This window comes from Brachyistius frenatus, unplaced genomic scaffold (assembly GCF_029030835.1).
Source record: "Brachyistius frenatus isolate BFR_SWC_R1_liver_20210118 unplaced genomic scaffold, ASM2903083v1 Contig_182, whole genome shotgun sequence".
Classification (NCBI taxonomy): Eukaryota; Metazoa; Chordata; class Actinopteri; family Embiotocidae; genus Brachyistius; species Brachyistius frenatus.
In genome coordinates, this window is record NW_027210781.1 from 700,001 (window position 1) to 718,942 (window position 18,942).

Sequence of the window (18,942 nt, forward strand, 5' to 3'; positions counted from 1 at the left end):
TGTGTGTGTGTGTGTGTGTGTGTGTGTGTGTGTGTGTGTGTGTGTGTGTGTGTGTGTGTGTGTGTGAGAAGCTAATGAAGAGTCTGGTAGTTTATTGTTTCAGGGCTCCGTTTTAATGTTTTTAATGTAACATTTGGTTTCTTTTACTGTCAATAACACAGTTTTTTTTTTTTTTTTTTTTTTTTTTTAATGTAACCATGGGAAGGAAATAGGTCATAGATTTTCCTTTTCAACGTGTGGTTCATAACTACAAACCAGGAGCATGTGTTAAAATCTTGTTTTTACACAGAGAGTCAGCGGGCTGTTAAGTGTCTGGGCTTTATTGTTGCTGCAAAAATTATTCAAAGATTTAAGGGGAAAAAACAACAGAATTAAGCTGCGCTACGCTGGTTTACACCTACAGAGGAGACTGGGGGACAAGTGTAGAATGATTTCATGTCAATTTTACACTTAAATGCACAACCTTTTAGGACTAATTCCTCCTCTTAAATTCACTCGTTACACAGATACCCATTCTTGAAGTAAAAAGGCTAATTCAGAATGTTTTTTTATGTGTGATCTATTGAATCAGGAGTCTTAATAATGGCTTGTTTGCTTGTTAACTTAAAGTTCAATCACATAATAAAAAAATAAAAAAAAGGATGTGAAATAAATAATCCCTGCTGATTAATCAATCCTGTTTCGCTGATATCATCTTCAGTAAGATCATGAGAGTTGGCAGCCTCTGACTCCTCAGTCTGTCCACTCTGATGGAGGACTGCAGGTGTCTGTCACCTCTCGGTAAACTGGTCATCTGGCGCCATCTGGTGGTGCAGGACCGTCACATCCAGATGTTTGGAGCTGTTTCGTTGGCTTGGAAACGGGAATGGGAAAACAAATCCAACCTAAAGGCTTTTAACATCAACTTTCTACTGTTGCTGACATGAGGGTTTCTCTGCAAGACTAATTATTATGGATTAACTTCTGCTGAGCTTTGTTTGAGCCTTTGTTTGAAAAAAAATTCCCCTCCGGGATTAATAAAGTAAATACCTGCCTACCTACCGACCTACCTGTTTGACTGACAGCAGCCCTCTGGCGCCCCCTGCTGACAAGAGATCTGGACTAGAGATAAGTAAACAAAGGTTAGATTTGATCTGTTGGCCGCTGCAAGATCATGCTCAGCAAGTTTCCATACGAAGTCTGGTGACAAAGAGGGGGTTAGAAAACAGCTGGCTTTAGAGAAGGGAAGTCTGGACTGCTGACTGTGTAGTGTAAACCCCCCCGACATCCCCCCCATAAAGCAGACTCAGCAAAAAATTTGAAGCGTTGACAACACTGATCACACAAAGTTACAGCTGTTTCTGCACAAGTGAGCTCTGTTAGTCATTTTAGAGAATTACTTGTTCTTCAAATGCAGCAAGTAAGAGTGAGAGTAAGAGTTTGCACTATTCTTGTTAGCATGCATTCTGTAGGAATACATACATATATACATACACTGAGATCACACACCCAAAAAAATCTGTCATCATTTCATGTAAACCTGGAAATGATCTGACAGTTTGAGGATTTGGAGACAAGAAGTTTGAACGTGTAAAATGAAGAAGAAGTATTTAAGATTCTGAGCTACTCGTTGTCTTAAATCAAATATAGGCAATTTTGTATTATTGACAAAAAGTGAGAGATTTCCTTGCGTTGAATCCTTCCGTTGAAGCAGCGTTCAGATGACACTGAGCGACTCATCCAGTAAGTGTTAGAAATACGGCTGCAGCTGCACTAAGCAGCATTGTGATAGATGGAAACACGACATCAGGACTGAGTGAAGATGTCAGAAGTCAGCTTGTAAGTGAAAAAGTGTCTTTCTCAGCATCAAACCATGACAGTGCACAACACCCCCCGCCCCCCGCCGCCCCCATCAGAAGATCAATACATCCAGCTTTGTTCACTGACGACTAGAAAAGAAACTTCATCACAGATACAAATGTTGTATAAATATAAAATAGCAGAAAATGTGATATAAATGTTGCATTTATCTGATCTTCAAAAACATTCCACAATTATAAAAAGTTATCTGAATCATTTATCAGACTATAAAATGCATTTAATATCTATAATTATAAAAGCAGATTGTGTTATTTACAGTGTGATATAGACATTTTTTAAATCTTTTTTTGTTGTTGTTTATACAGAGAGATGTATAGAGTGGTGAGGGAGAGGCCTGAAACAACGACAAGCCTTCACACCACATGACTGTAAAATCCTCCCGTGAAGACGAGCAGGAGGCGAAGAAGTCAGTCTGCGGCCTGGAAGCAGGTAAAGAAACAGGTGAACACCGTGAAACCTCGAAGTGTCTCAGAGGTCATGTCTCCGTCACACTTTCAGTCTTAAAGGCTTCAGGTGCTTTTTAGATGAGTCACTGTTCACTTCGACCCTTCACCATATGTTACTGAGTGAGTGATTCATTATGAGTCACTCTACGTTGTTCATGTCCTCTCATGTCCAGAGTGTTCAGGGATTCCCACACACACACACACACACACACACACACACACACACACACACACACACACACACACACACACACACACACACACACACACACACACACACACACACACACACACACACACACACACACAGATACGGCAGGTGTGTGTCGTCACACACTCATGTGACTGTTCTTACACACCTTATTGAGCTCAAATTGCTCACATGGTTGAAGCTTCCCAGAACTTATTTGTAATAAATCACATATTAATTTCAAGATGTGTCACTTTGGATCATGCAACAAAAACCAGCCCGTTCATTGGTTGCTTTTGTTTACAGGAAATTAATATCTGGGTAACTTCTATAGATCTGATTTAAAGTCTGTGTTTCTTTTAATATATATTTTGTTTAACCTTCGTGTACAAACTAAGACTTCTTTTTGTACTGTTATCGCTGAACTGTTCATCAAGCAGACTGAAACAATTTCCATGTGCAACAGCTTTTGGCACAAAGAAACAAGTTCGCATTCGACCAGGCAGCCAGGAGCAGCCAGGAGCAGCCAGGAGCAGCCAGGAGCAGCCAGGAGCAGCCAGGAGCAGCCAGGAGCAGCCAGGAGCAGCCAGGAGCAGCCAGGAGCAGCCAGGAGCAGCCAGGAGCAGCCAGGAGCAGCCATCATGGTGTGTCAGCGCCGACACTCCTCTTTCATGTTTTCTCTCTCATGTGATCAAGTGTGTGTTCAATTGTCTTTAGTGGAACCAAGAGAAACTCTGAGGTGAGAGATGAGGATTCCAAGAATAATATCTGGGATGGATCCTTCTCACTTCCTCTTACGCACTTTATCTGCACTTGTTTCCTTTAGTTCTTGTAGAGGTGATGGTGTTGTGTGTGTTTTAACCAGATGTTTTTCCACCTTGCGTCTTCAGGCTGCTCCACCTGGCCATCATCCACGAGGCCAAGGACTACATCAAAACCATGATCGACCTGTCCAAGAACACAGACTTCCTCGACACGCAAAACGCCCTGAGACAGGTACGCGGGAGACTCCTCTTCATGGTCTCTCCTCTTCATCGTCTCTCCTCTTTGTGGCCCATCCCGTCGCCATGGAAACAGATGGCTGTCCTTAACTGCTGTTTAAAAAGAGGACCGGTGGACACAAAGAGTCATTCATCCCTGAATACTAAAGTTAGGACGAAGGAAACGTCTTAGTAAGCAAGCCGAATGCCTCGCTCACTTTATTTTTAGTTGCGTTCGTACTAAACCCGTTTATTACGCAGCACATGATGGTCGATGCTGAGCAGTACCATTCACCTCCACAGTGCAAAAAATACACACAAACTGGTATATAATGAGAGAGGTACCATAAAAACAGAGCTTGTCAGAGACTTGATGACACCAGTTCCCTTTTCTTTGCTACAGAAACAACCTCCAACAATAATTAGGTAGTCTGGGCAATCACCGGTCACTCAGGTTAGTTGTAGAAAAGCCTGAAAAAAACCACTAAAAATCCTGATTCCACCCAGAAATTCAGGATTATTTGTACATTTGCAGCTACATTGACTTCCCTCCACATCTTAGGCTGCTTCAACATATAAAGTCTTTTCAGCATGTTGGAATTTTGCTTCTTCACTTTTTGGCAGGTGAAAAAACGGCATTATTTGGTTATATTAGGCATTTTCAACAGCTAAAAAGGACTGAGTGAGCTATAATCTGTCTAATATAACTCTAATGAGTGATATCAAGGCACTTTGAGGAAGAAACAGCCTTTCAGTAAACAGGCAGGAGCTGAAATCACTTTTTGGCAAGTGAAAAACTGCATTATTTCATTTGTGGTAATATTGGGTTTTGAAAAGTATTTCAGCACGTAAAAAAAAAAAAAAAAACAGGCTGGGCTATAATCTGTCAGACAGAATATAACCCTATTTTTTTGCTATAAATCGACTAAAAACGACAGGATTAGTTCTTATCTAGAGCAGAACAGGTAAAACCACACAGTCCTCATGAGAAGTGTGTTTAAGGTGACCTCTTTATTTTATATTGCCTCTTTTAAATGACTTACAATCAGTCTAATAGTCAAAAATGATGAAACATACCAAACATACAATCATGCAAAGCATCATAAATGCATGAGAAACCAAGCAATATTGCAAATACTTCTTCCTGCACAATTGGGAAAATTCAATAAAAAGAACCCGCTCAGTTTCACGAAGACATCCTTTGCTATTATCGTGGATATAAAGCAACGTGTATTTCCACGTTATTGCGGCTAGGTCTCAATGGTACTAATAATTTAAAACAAATAAAATAAGAAGCAGCTCCAGACATGTAGACACTGGTTGCACTGCTTTAACAGGCTGAGCGCGCTCCCGCGAACTAACACTCAGTTTTGGGCAGACGAACACATTATGGCACGACACCGGCTCCAATCACATCTGCAGCATTTTCACATATCAGGGTTTAAAGAGAGAGAGAGAGAGAGAGCACAGTTACTGTTGAGACACTTGGACATCGTTGATTTATTTGATTCCTCCGTCGGGCCTTTTTATTTGTTCACTCTTGCAGACATCACAGAGCAGCTCTAAAAAGTTCATGTTAGTTTTGCTTTGCTCGGTACTCGTGTTTTCTCTCAGCCTGCTGTGTGCATTCCTTTCCTCCATTCATCTGCTTCATCACGGTTCAAACTACTGGGGTCTCATTGTGCCTTCAAAGCTGATTGTGATCAACAGTGTGCATACACCATATATATATATTTATATATTTGCAATGAGCCGTGGGTGTGACTGCGGTCTATGGTTTCTTGTCCTCTCTGCAGTTGCAGTTTTTTTTTTGTGCTGGCTTCACACAGTCTTGTCACATAATTTAAAAACAAAAAACAAAACAAGTAACAGTACCGCACAGTAAATCATGTGAAATATAGGAACGCAATAGTCTGCACGTGTGCCTGCGTTTTCCAAATATGTTGCTCAACAGCTGTTAACTTGACAGTAAAACAAGAAAAACAAAACTGGAGCAGAGAGAGAGAGAGAGAGGCCTGATCTTCCCAGTCGAACTGATCACGCAGACTTGAACAATGGGAGGCAAAAACAAGGCTGGAGTTTCCCTCAGGCCTCCGGAACACCATGTTCAACCCGACGTTTGTTTTTAAAGGGATAGGTCGCAGCCTTGTGAAATCTCGCGGCCTTTTCCAGGACTTGGAGTCCTTCCATTTTATCAGCAGAAGGACTGAGGGAGTGATTTGATTGTGGGTTATTAAAAGGACATGTGGCAGAGTCTGTGTGAGTTTATACACCTCTCAGTAAAAAAACAAACCTGCAGAGGCATCATTCTCTATGCTTAGAGATTCAGGAAATGCCTGCAACCTTTTGACCTCAATGTTTTCCTTTTAAAACAAAAGCAATTAGTATGCATTACAATGAGGGCTGCACAGCACACACACACACACATACACACACCTTATTAAAGCAAATATAATATAGTACAAGGATATCTGGTGGCCATAAATATGTCGGTGTTATATCATATCACATACTGTATATCTTTAAGAACAAACATGACACAAGCAGGACCATGTGGTCAGCGGGGGAAACTCCACAGCAGGCCGGTTCCTTCTTGTTTTGGTCATTTTATAATTCATGGTAAACAAACTGAAATCACACTGCAGTCACACTTCAGGTTTTGGAGGAAACTCCTGTTCTGCAGATCTCTCCCAGCCGCAGGAGGCTGCGGAGCAACCTTCCCTTTTGTTAAGCGGTGAGTCAGGAACACCATAAACACAAAAGGTGCAGTTTCAGGCTTTTCCTATGAATGCATCCATCCCCCACCCATGTCAGAGGAGAAACTCATTAATGGAAGTTGTTGCACCAACACACGTTTCAGCAGTTTCTCTGAAGGAGGAAATATAAAACATATAAGCTTGTGTAACATACTGTCTCATGTGTTTTCAAGTTATTCTGACTTCCAGGAATTTAGTGTGGAAGATTTCTCTGCTTTTATTGTTGACTAGTTTGACTTGCAAAATGAAGACGTAACACTGAACAGTTTGCATGCAAGAGGACTGATTTTAAAATAACTACTGATTGTAAATATGCAGACAGAGAAAATGCATTTTTCTTCTTTTTTTTTGGTACAAATACTTCTGGAAACGCTTTTTACAAACTGTACAATTTGTGTGCAGCACATGCAAAACGATTAATTTTTTTTATTATTTTTACTGTCTTGGTGACAATCTAAGTAGCTTATTTATATAATGTGTCTGAACAGAAATCCCCTCTTGGAGCCAGCGATCTGGAGGCTCTGCTGTGTTATTCTAGGTGACAGTTTTCTGGAAATCCCCCACCTAGCTGTTGGCTCCGCCCCGCCGCAGCCCACAGGGCATTTACAGCCTGCTGCTCAGCTCCGCGCAGTGTACTACCGAGCGCACCTCATCCCGAGCAGCACGGACTATCGCCATGGACCTGCACCGGACCAGTATATTAAACCAAATGGATTACAGTCGGGAGCCTAAAGAAGGGAAGGCGGCTCCGTCCACGGAGGAGCGGCTCGACAGCGGCTTGGACTCGCTGAAGGAGGAGGAGTACCAGGCGGTGGCGGCCGAGATCCTCCGGCTCCAGCTGGAATGTGAGCCGCCGCAGCGCAAACAAGCTCCGGCTGCAACCGGAGAGCTGCACGACTGGCAGACGCAGATCACGGAGGAGGGAGACACGTAAGTTCAACCGGGAGGAAGGTTATTTATGTGTTTTCGGGGGTGTGCAGCTGAGCTCGCGGTGTCGGCCGGAGCAGGCCCGGGGAGGTAATTTGACACCTTTCCTGCGGGGAACGTCTTCCTCCAGCCCGTCATTACCAACACACAGGCCCGGGCCTCGCTTCACTCCGCGCCGGGGCTCCATTTGGACGCTTCAAGGGGTTTGCGTGACTAAAATATTACACAGCACGGGTGTCCGGGTTAACAACGGGTCCGGCTCCGGTCGGACACGGCGGTATTGGACGTAAACAAAAGGCTATTATCAGGAGGGAATCTACTATGGCCGCGGGTCAGAGTGGGAAAGTCCCGGGCGCGCTGCCAAGGAATCCGACCGACGCGCGTTCACGTGAACGAGGAAAAAATAAAAACGAGACAAAAGTACTTTAAATTACAGCAAGAAGAAGCGCGTGCAGGACGAGGGCCGTAAATTAACTCCCGAGACAGACGCCAGCGGGTTATTAAACGCGACATTAAAATACGTCCCTAAAATGTTGTTTTTCTCTTCAACGTGATTCCTCCGCTGAGAGATGTAGTTCCCCCGCAGTGCTGCGGGAACTGGTGCGTGAGGAGTTGGGTCGAAGTTGAACGACTTGACTGGAAGTGCATGACAAATATCGAGGAACACCAGGGATCATCAGCTTGTAGACGGATCCAATCATTCATTTCTTGATATAAATTTACTTTAATGGCATTCTGAGGAAATGATCCATATTTATTTTTATTTTTTTTTATTATTATTATTTTTAAATCGTATAAATCAGTACTAAATAAAGTGTATTTGAAGTCTTTAAACTGTTTGAGGGTCTGTGACATGGAAACTTTGTGAGTAATTCAGAGATGTATTTTGCAAATTTTTACTTCCTGTTGCGTTTTTATTGAAATCCCACTTCTTCTTTTACACCACCGTGGTGGTAGCGTGGTCTGGCATCACAAAACATCACAGCAAGAACATGAAGTCGAGGGCTGATTTACTAATTCTCTTTTTGCTGTAGTTGAGAAAACGCAGTCGTCTGAATCTGTGTCTGCTGACTGCGTGTGGCTTTGTTTCCTTTAGTTCTTGTAGAGGTGATGGTGTTGTGTGTGTTTTAACCAGATGTTTTTCCACCTTGCGTCTTCAGGCTGCTCCACCTGGCCATCATCCACGAGGCCAAGGACTACATCAAAACCATGATCGACCTGTCCAAGAACACAGACTTCCTCGACACGCAAAACGACCTGAGACAGGTACGCGGGAGACTCCTCTTCATCGTCTCTCCTCTTCATCGTCTCTCCTCTCCCTCTGGAGGACATTACAGCGAAACAGAATAATGACATCATGAAAGTGGCGGCCGACTCAATGGCTCTCCTGTGTTTCCCCTCCAGACTGCTCTCCACTTGGCGGTAATAACAAACCAGCCGGACGTGTGTCACAGTCTCCTGGTGTCCGGCTGTGACCCCACGCTCGTGGACAACAGCGGCGACACGCCTCTTCACATGGCCTGTCGCCACGGTAACCTGCACTGCTTCAGCGTCATCACACAGAGCTGCCGGCCGCAGCATCTACACACGGCGATGGCTGCCAGCAACTACAACGGTAAGGCCGGAGAACGGCTGTGTGACCGATGACGGCTTCGAGTTTGTTCTTTTAAGTTTTACTTTTTTTTTTTATTATTATTACGCTGAATAATCAGCTGTGAACATTTGAAGCTACACTAAATTACAACGACTCGACATTATTAGAAACATTATATTCTGCCGTGAGGGTCATTTCCATTTTCTGGTGGCCCATCCCGTCGCCATGGAAACAGACGGCTGTCCTTAACTGCTGTTTAAAAAGAGGACCGGTGGACACAAAGAGTCATTTATCCCTGAATACTAAAGTTAGGACGAAGGAAACGTCTTAGTAAGCAAGCCGAATGCCTCGCTCACTTTATTTTTAGTTGCATTCGTACTAAACCCGTTTATTACGCAGCACATGATGGTCGATCAACTTAAGCACATTTAAATGGAAATGACCTTATATGAAAGGGTGGTTTTTTTTAACGGTAATTTGTTGGATGTCAGGACGCTGGAGTCTCCTACAAAGCTTCCGTTATGAAATGAAATGCTCTGGTCTGGTGGTCAGCTCTTCATCTCTTCTTCTTTTGCTCTGTTGCAGGTCAGAACTGCCTCCACCTGGCCTCCGTCCAGGGTTTCCTCTCACTGGTGGAGAAGATGGTGGATCTGGGAGCCGACGTGAACGCAAAGGTAAACGCACGCTGCATACACCCACACGGTGTCCGGACCAGCCGGCCGCTTCTCTTTACGCTTGCTGATAAAAAGTCTCGGTGTCGTGCAGGAGCAGCATAACGGCCGTGGCGCGCTGCATCTGGCCGTGGACCAGCAGAACCTCTCCCTGGTCAAACTGCTGCTGACAAAAGGAGCGGACCCGAACCTCCTGAGCTCTGGAGGCCACACCCCCTACCACCTCACCTACGGGCTGGACAACTGCGACATCAGGAAGGAGCTTTACTCGCTGACCGACCCGGGCCTGAGGGAGCTGCCCGACAGCGAGTCGGACGACAGCGAGGAAGAGGAGGAGGAGGAGGCGTCTGATGAGGAGGTGTGTGTTGAAATCGCAGAGTTTTCCACAGCGCTGCCTGTCTGGGACGTGCGCTCGGTGTGTAACCACTTTTTTGGTGTGCAGGTGGCGTATGACGACATCCAGTGGAATGGACATTAGCAGGAAATGAGAGGGCGAGGAAGTTACAGAGGCAGGAGGCTGTGATGATGATGATGATGATGATGATGAAGAAGGACAAACGGCTCGGCGCTTTTCTTACTCCTGCAGTGATGTTTCAGGAGGACGAAGACGGTGTGAGCGACGCGGCGGGGAGGGGGGGAGGCGGGGGGCGTAACTGTTCCCCAAAACATGACGGACAGGCAGCTGTGATGCTTGTTGCTGTGTGAGAAGATCGCTTGTATTCTGTGGAGGCTGCAAAATCTTTGTCAAAAAAACCCAACCAAACCCATCCATCCATCCATCCATGCAGATGTACCTGTAACAGCTCTGTTGTATGATATTGTAAATGCTGTGTATACAAAGAATGTATTTTTTATGGAAGCTGTGAATGTGTACAGTTGAGCAGGTTGTATATGTCAGGCAGCAAACAGTTCCAGCACACTCCAGTTAAATTAAAACACTCGTATTTAACAGTCCAGACCTTCTCTCTGTGTGTGTGTGTGTGTGTGTGTGTGTGTGTGTGTGTGTGTGTGTGTGTGTGTGTGTGTGTGTGTGTGTGTGTGTGTGTGTGTGTGTGGGTGGGGGAGGGGGTTCGTCACACGTGAACATCAAACTTCAAACTCTGTGTAATATCACAATATGAAGCTGGTAGAGAAGCCAGCATATGATCAAGGCTGTAATTAATACGTTAATTAGGATATATATTAAATATATAATTTAATATATATAATAATATATATATATATATATATAATATAATTAGGCTGTAATAATAAAGGGAAATTACTTTGACCACGAGCCTTTTTGTTTTTGCAGCCGCCTGTGTGTCTGCTTTTATAAATCAAAAGCAGCACAGCTGAGTTTCAGTTCGGACGCTTTTCATTCTCATGTTGACGACTCGACGACTTTTCTTCACTGAATGAGGAACCAGCGACCAATTGTGTGTGTGTGTGTGTGTGTGTGTGTGTGTGCGTGCAGAAGAGAGATAAGAGGCTTTGGGAAATTTTTGTGTGTGTGAGTTTGTGTGTTTGTGTGTATATGTGTGTGTGTAATGAGGGCAATGAAGGAGGAAGACAAGAGGGGACAGGAAATTCCCAGGAACGGATCACTTCAGCTGTTCCCGACATTCCTGCTTCTCCACCCTCCTAAGAAGGGAATCTCTGCGGAACAACAGGAAGCTGGAGTCCAGCGTTTGAGGAGGGGAAGGAAGGGAGTTTAATAAATGTCATTTAATCATTTATTCTGTTGTGCAATTCTCTGTGTGCTTATAATTCAAATAAGTGCAACTGGTGTAATTATAAAGACCATAAATAGTTTTCCCCAAATAGGGAGAAAAGATTAGATACAGTTCAAATCAATGCATATTAAAAGAGCTGCTGCTCTGTTATCTCTGTAGGTAAACAACCGTATCTGCACATAGAAAAATCAATTATGCATCTTGATATATCAAACAGTGACCTCATGTTTGACTCATACTGCAGCACCGGGCTTCCCTCAATATACACAGTTTTCAGACTGTAAAACACGTCGTAGCCATTGAAGGGGGTCCAAATGATAATTGCCCTCAACAATAGTGTGTTTTCTGAAATGTCAATAAAATGTCATAACAACTTCTTGGTGTAGTGTGACAGCCCTTGTGACTTCCTGTTTGGGGCGGTCTTTCCTGTTCTTCCTGGACTGAAGCAGGAAGTTGGTCGTCAGGTACTGAGTCTCACCTGTGCTCGCTGCTCCTCAGATATATAAGCTGTAGCACTCGGCCCGTTTCCCTCTCTCTCTCCCCGGGTGTGTGGTTTGGTTTGAGGTTTGCTCTCTTTGCTCAACACGCCTGACGAGGTTACAGATTTCCATCATTTAGGTTATCATTGTTTAATTGAATAAATCTTGAGTTAACAGCCGTGTGTTGTCCTCTCCTCTTTGTCCTTCCTCTGAGCCGGGCTGTGACAAAGTTGTGACTAAGACTGTTGGAGAGTTCCACGTCAGCTTTGGTCTGGTCTAGTTTGGTCCAGTCCCTTTATTGTCCCACTGAGGGTTTGGTCTGTTGTTTGTGGCTTTGTTTTAACCGGAGTTTCTCCTGGTTGGCTCAGCAGTCACTTCTGCTCGGGAGCTCGTTGCAGCTTTATTGGATCACCGTGGTGGTGAAAGTGAGGAGAGCAATGCTCGGGATCACGTCCATCGGGTTTCTTTTGACCACTTAATTTATTTTGATGCTCAGGATTAATTCCAGATTGGTGTTTGATTGCAGGAGTTTGGTCCAAGCAGAATGTGGCGTTTGGGTTTTCCAGCCGTGTTTGGTGTTGGATACTTGTGATTTGATGAGTACTAGGAAAGCCTCAGGGTTGACTGTTGTTTCTTCACAGATCAGATCTGAGGTGGGCGTTTGTTTGTTCCTGCAGCCACACGAGGTAACAGTCACCAGATCGAGGGTGATGAGAATGAGTTCTCCTACTTCTAAATCCATATTGTTTGCTGTTTCTGATTTCCCTTCTCGTCAATGGTCATCGCTGCCTTTCATCCTGGTTGCTGAGGATGTTGGGACGCTGGGATTCTCTGGACAACGGCAGCCCGGAAAGACAACAGTACTTGTGGATCTTGGGTAACGTATGAAGTACTTGATGAAGTTTGGGGACTGTTTGGTGACGTTGTATTTGACTGTGTAGTGTTTTTGTTTTATTTTTGTAGAACCCTGTTTTTATGGAAAGAGGTGTTATAACGCCGGCTTAAATGTCCTCTTCCAGCATGATCTTGCAGTCAGGGAGGGTCCTTAAGGTTGATGTGGCTCCTGTGTGGGCTTCAACCACTTCTACAAATACCAGCCCTGTTTCATTGTCTCTCTCTCTCTCTCCTCGACTCCACATCTTCTGGTTTGCTTCGGTTAACCTTTTTCCTTCCACCCTCAACACCAGCACACACATTGCTCACCCGTCCATGCAGTCTGCTCACCACTGATGCTGCTCATGTTTACGCCCAATGTTTCTTTTACAGGTACCTTAGTTCATTTGAAATAAACGGAAAGAAAAGACTCCAAAATGATGCTGCTGTCCTCGCAGATGAACATGTTTTGACACATTAAACGTATTTTTGATGAACGGAGACGGAACGACGTCGGCTCAAAAGCTGTTGTTTTCAGATCTCGGTCGGGTTCAGGTTTTCCTGAGGAAGATACAGACTCCTGTGTGAGAAGTGATGCGTGTAATTATTGTCCATAAAGAGTGTCCAACTTTGAAGACACGAGAGACTTCAATGCACTGCACGGCCAGCCTGCTGCCTTGTAAGAACTACGCTGGTGTCTCCTTTTCAAATGCAACCTAAACCTCAGTGCAGCAGGTTATGCACCGTTCAGCTCTGAACAATGCATGTTCCCGTGCATGAGGTCTTTTTGTCTTCTGATCTGAGGCTGGAGTGCGTCCACAATTGCCCGTTGAAGGAGTTGATCTTCATCTTGGCCGATGAGGCCTGACGTGTTGACGCACGATGAGCAACCAACGGACCAGACGGCGGCCTCGTCGCGTTATTGATCAACTGGATCAGACGGCATCTTCAGCGTGTGCAGGGACACGATCTATGACTGCAGCTGTTCATGAAGTGAAAACTGTTCCACAAAAACATGTTAAGTTTGCTGCGTCTTTGCCTGCCGAACTCGTCTCCATAAAGCAACTGTTTAACTGTGTGGTGCTTATAATTGGGCCGGAGAAAGAGTCTCCAGTGGCTTTTCTACAGGATGGTTTGTTGATGCAGAGGTGGGTGGCTTGTGGGATTGTGGAATAGGTGGTTTTAGCCTATTAATCATAAACGGTCTGCTCTAAAAACTGCTCCCGATGGCACATCTGGTCGTCTGGGAGTGAGGAAAACTTATGAGCGTATCCTTCAGTATTTTTTTGGGCCACGTTTAAAAAGAGACATTTTCCACATTTATCAAGACCTCTCGTGTACCAATTAACTGGAAAACCAAATCAATAATTTAACCTGCTCTGTTGCAACCCACCCCGGCAATAAATCGCCTCATAATTGATTGTGTCGTTCCGCGGCCTCGTTCAAAGTTTGGCTCTGGCTACATGTTAACGGTAATGTGTCCCATGACCAGATATCCAGCTGCATGTCCTCTGAGCACAATCTTTGCTGATTCGGTGTTAAAGCTCTGGGGCAGTTCATCTGTGTTTGGGGTTCCCAAAATAATTCAGTGATCAGGGCTCTAATTTTACATCTCGACTATTTGAGCAGGTTCTTCGACAGCTTCAGATTAAACATCAAAAGTCATTAGTTAATCATCCTCGGAGTCGAGGTGCTCCAGAACGATTTCACCAACACTTGAAGTCTTTGATTGCTGAACCACTTGGTTTCTCTGCCTCATATGCTGGATAATGGTTTCGCTGAGCCATCTTCCTCCGCTTGGGCTTCTCCGTGTTTACTGGTTAAGAAGCAAGATGCATCTTTTCGGCCTGGTACAGATTTTCGCAAAGTTAATGCAGTTATAAAACCAGATTGTTTCCCGCTTCCTTGGATTGAGGACAGTGTAGACCAAGTTGGGGCATCAAAATATGATCGCAAGTTTGAGCTCTTAAAGGTACTTTCAACAGATTAGGGCATGTTTAACGGTCAACCAACAAAATGTGTTTCCTGGCGCCACTGTTACATACGTGGGACACGTGGTGGGTCAAGGTGAAGTGTGGCCAGTGGACGCAGAGATTGCAGCCAGTAGAACTTATCCAACCCTCCTCCCCCAAAGAAGAGCTGATGGCTTCCTTGGTATGGCTTGGTAGTTTTTGTGCGAACTGTTCCTCTGTTGTGGCTCCACTTACAAACTTGCTTAAAGCCGAGGTTAAGTTCCAGCTTCAAGTTGATCATGTAATGTTGGTGCTGTTTGGATGCAAGCAGATCATGGTGCCCTGAGACATGTCAGCGACTTTTTCCACAAAGTTTTAGTGTTATCAGTTACACTACTCTGTGATGGAGAAAGAGGTCCTTGATCATGTTTGGGCTCTTCAACATGTTCATGTGTATGTTGGTTCAGGCTGCCTCCAAAATATCATTAAAATGTCATATTGTCTTCCAAAATGTCATGAAAAAGTCATCGTAATGTATCTAATAAATTGAAAATAAACAGCTAATAACAAGAGACGGAGCCTTTGATGGTGTTCATAAAAGGAGAATATATTTCACGTTTTCTACTCCATAATGGGGAACAGATTGGGTTTTTTTTTTCTCAGTATTTGCTGTAAACACAGTGAAAGAGTGAAGAAAGCTCACTGTTCAGTTTGGGATAAATTTAAATTAAAATAATGTATATTGACAACATTTAATTTGTATTTATCTATCTCATGACATTTTAATCGTGACAATCAGTGAGAGCAGAGAGGCCATAGTTAGCAGAGGTGTTGTCTCACTTTGACCTAATAAATAAATAATAAACAAAAATGTTCTGACAGCTGTCGTATCGGATCGATAAAACCTCGGTCAGACGTGCGTCTCATTTTGTAAATCTGACGTCGATTCTGCTGCGACGTCATTACGAACATTTCCAATCAATCTAAACCGACGGTGGTCGGGATGTTAAACAGGAATACTGACGCACAGACACGTAAACATGTTCCATAAAAACACAGCGTTTAATAGAAGTGCGGTTCTGTACAGAGAGGTTGAGATGATGATCGAGCCGACTTTGACCTGAGCAGACTTAAAACAGAGGTGTGATGATGGAGACCGTCGCCGTGGGAGACCTCCCACCGCTGTTCCCTGGGTTGTTACGGTGTCCACGGCATGAACATCATCATCAAACTGAACACAATGAGAGAGAGAGAGAGAGAGAGAGAGAGAAGGCTGTATAGCAGACGGATAAAGTGAGAGAGATGTAGTGGCAGCCCTGAGTCCATGTGTAAGAGGTATTGTGCTGTCGCTGCGGTGCGTTATAACACCTCCGTCGTCCACATCTGCTCGTGTCACGTTCAGCAGAGACGGAAGATGAATCATGTGATGGACTGACGTGAATGTCCAGGATCAGAAGGAGAAGGCGGGAGGAGTCGCTGTGTGGACGCCATCCCGTCGTTGTTTGAGTGTCGGTGCGGATGGATGACGGGTCGAACCCACCTGATGTAAAACGTCTTTTATCTCCCTGTTTTTTTTTTTTTTTATACATCTCTTCTGAACGAGATGACACCGGCTCCTCATTTGTTTTCTTTCTACTTGAGACTTTTGTGTGAGGGATGTTTCAGTCTTTCCGTTTTTTTATCGTCCTGTTTTCTAAAACTTGCTGCCAACTTTCTTCACTCTCTGTCAGACAAAGCGATCAGGTGAACATCGATCTCCTCCTCGGACAGAATCCTGGAACACAAACCCACAATTTAATGGCCATATATTGTTTTTTTTTTTTTTTTTTTGTTCTGCCAAATTGTGTGCACACACACACACACACACACACACACACACACACACACAAAACACTGAGAACAAGCTCAACCATGTAAGCCGTTGCTTTGATCTCATCTCTGGTTTTAGTTTGAGGGAATTTCCATTACAACACTCTCTCAACACTCTTTTTCTCATTTAAAAAAAAAAACAAAAAACGTATGAATCCTTGACGGAGCCAAAACATGACCAGCTTTTTACTGCTTTGAACTTTCTTCCAGTAACACCCAGCTTCATGTTTATTCTACGAAACCCATTTACAGCAGCAGCTGGGCGATGAAAAGAGCCTTTCACCCAAAATCATTTTTCATTATTCACGGCTATCAAGATATTTTTTTTTCTCACTTGAATTGAGGTTCCTGTGTCTTGACGACTCCCACCTCCAGCTCCGAGGGCTTGAAGTCGATGCACAGAACAGTGGAGAGACACGAGATGGCCGTCTGTTCGGAGACAAGAAGGAAAGACATGTTGAAATGTAAGAAAGGAAGGAGAGGAGAGGAAAGGAAATTCAATATTGTACCTTTGAAACAGATGAAGTTGGAGGAGCTCATTGTTTTTAATACCAAAGTAAGATGGAAGATTAAGTGTGTGTGTGTGTGTGTGTGTGTGTGTGTGTGTGTGTGTGTGTGTGTGTGTGTGTGTGTGTGTGTGTGTGTGCGTGTCCTTTACCTCGACAGTCTGCTCGTAGGTCCAGTCCAGCTTCTTCTTGACCTTCTTCTCCAGGAAACTGGTGGCCTCAGTCTGTTTGACTCCGGCCGCCGTGGCCTTAAAGCCGCAGTAGTAGCCGGCCGGATCACACTTATACAGCTGCGGGCCCAACTCATCATCCAGCCCGACCACCATCATACCTGGAGGAGGGAGACCACCACGTTAAAAAAAGAAAGAAAGAAGTCATCTATTTATTCTACTGAAACATCTGGACTGACTTTTAGAGAAGAAAACAAAAATGCTTGTGGAGCCGCAAACTTAACAAAGTCAAGCTTATATATGTTTGGAAGTTTTTTTAACAGGTCAATTTGACTTGAAGCCTCATACAGCAGATATTAATCACATGTTTTTGATACACACACAAATATGCATGCGTGTCACTCACAGCAGCCGAGCGGCCTCATCTCGGCGTTCTGGGTGTAGACCTGGCAGAGGTCAGCCATGCGTTTGCACAACATGTCCACCGGGATCTCGTAGCCGTACTTGTACATCCAGTTCGCCGCTTCGTACCGAGCTCTCTGCACCTGAGACCTGCTGTCAGCTGGAGGGCGGCGACACAGAGAGACAGAAAGTATTTACATACGAATGACCTGAAGAACGGACAAACACAAGAAATGTGACGCGGTACGGGACGGGACGGACGGACGGACGGCCGGCCGAGACGTTTACCCGTCATGCCGGTCATCAGGCAGCCGATGTTCTCCGTGATCCTGAACAGATGTGTGACCGTCGTGGCGTCCAACAGCTTGTCCTTAAGAGAGGCACAAGGAGAGACGTTGCTACGGGAGACTCGTACGTCCAAAACCTTCCACCAGTGAAAACATAAATGTGCTGCGTACTGACGGGGACTTTCCTCTGCGTGACCACCACGACGCAGTCCTTCCCCCGGACCGCCACGGAGGTCAGTCCTCCCTGGTTGATGGCCTTGAAGGCGTACTCTGAAGGAGCAACACAAACAGTTTCATCCGGAAGCAAAGCAGCTCGTTGTTTTGGATTCACAGGAACTTTACAGATTATAAATGGCTCGTTATCGGTGTGTTTGTGCTGATGGAAAGTGTTATTTAGCTTTCCGAGGTTTGCTTTTCGTTAGATTTGTTCTCCATCTGGTTCATTTTTATAGAAAGCAGTTATAAGTGGGGGAAAGTAACTAAGTACATTTACTTAAGTACTGTGCTTGCCACATTTCAGAGAAAAATATTGTACTTTCTACTCGATTACATTTATTTAACAGCTTAAATTGACTTCTTAGATGAACATTTGACACGATTGATAAAAGAACAGGCTTTTAAAATGTTATATTAAACAAATGGTTTCCAGCCTGTTTGTCACATTTCAGATGTCTGAGCTGTTAACATCACCAAAAAAAACAACTTCTCAGTTTCATTTCAATAAAATGATCAAATATTTCATTAAAAATTCGTGAAAAAGTAAAAAAACAACAACTGAAAACAGATTTCAGAACTTAATTTCTTGTCTTTTCCCAGGAATCAATAATAATAATGAATCTGCTGTCCCGGTTTATAAAACTGAAAGTAGTTTAAACTAACTAACATGCTGCACTATGAATGACGTCATTTATAATAAAGTCTCAGGAGCTGATTGGGAGCTGTTAGCACGTTAGCCTGTTAGCTCAGCAGGTGATGACAGAGCAGGTTGACTTTCCTCCATTTCCTCCGCTACTGACCGACTTGGTAGAGTCTTCCTTCCGGGGAGAAAATGGTGATATGCCGGTCAAAGCCTGCACTTGACCCGCGAGACATGACGGCGGGAAATAACTGATGTAATTGTGGCGGATACCGAATATGAAACTAAACCAGCAGCAGCTGACGGAAACAAAACAAAGACAACCGTCCGCACCGGAAGTGATGCGTCCGACTGAGCGCTACCACTTCCGGGTCGACTCTGCGGATTTGTAGTTTTTGTAGTTTGTTTA

General features: G+C 44.2%; 2 protein-coding genes and 1 long non-coding RNA gene across 3 annotated transcripts in view; 2 read left to right on the forward strand and 1 right to left on the reverse strand.

Annotated features, from left to right (window-relative positions):
- LOC138632355 (uncharacterized) overlaps positions 1–3,096 on the forward strand; it is a 3,346-nt gene extending 250 nt beyond the window's left edge. Inside the window, exons 2-3 of the long non-coding RNA XR_011311812.1 lie at positions 2,166–2,289; positions 2,963–3,096. This is a non-coding gene — a long non-coding RNA (uncharacterized lncRNA). The remainder of the gene's footprint in view (positions 1–2,165; positions 2,290–2,962) is intronic.
- Positions 3,097–6,826: 3,730 nt separating this feature from the next.
- On the forward strand, positions 6,827–10,182 carry nfkbiab (nuclear factor of kappa light polypeptide gene enhancer in B-cells inhibitor, alpha b). Its single transcript, XM_069717861.1, has 6 exons — positions 6,827–7,162; positions 8,320–8,425; positions 8,564–8,774; positions 9,339–9,427; positions 9,519–9,782; positions 9,867–10,182. Exons 1-6 carry the CDS (start codon positions 6,909–6,911, stop codon positions 9,900–9,902), a joined length of 960 nt encoding a protein of 319 aa, XP_069573962.1. The 5' UTR covers positions 6,827–6,908; the 3' UTR covers positions 9,903–10,182.
- A 5,302-nt stretch (positions 10,183–15,484) lies between these two features.
- On the reverse strand, positions 15,485–18,865 carry psma6a (proteasome 20S subunit alpha 6a). Its single transcript, XM_069717862.1, has 7 exons — positions 18,694–18,865; positions 17,853–17,947; positions 17,679–17,760; positions 17,395–17,550; positions 16,971–17,149; positions 16,647–16,741; positions 15,485–16,217 (listed from the first exon to the last, which is right to left on the reverse strand). Exons 1-7 carry the CDS (start codon positions 18,767–18,769, stop codon positions 16,160–16,162), a joined length of 741 nt encoding a protein of 246 aa, XP_069573963.1. The 5' UTR covers positions 18,770–18,865; the 3' UTR covers positions 15,485–16,159.
- Between the last annotated feature and the right edge of the window lie 77 nt (positions 18,866–18,942).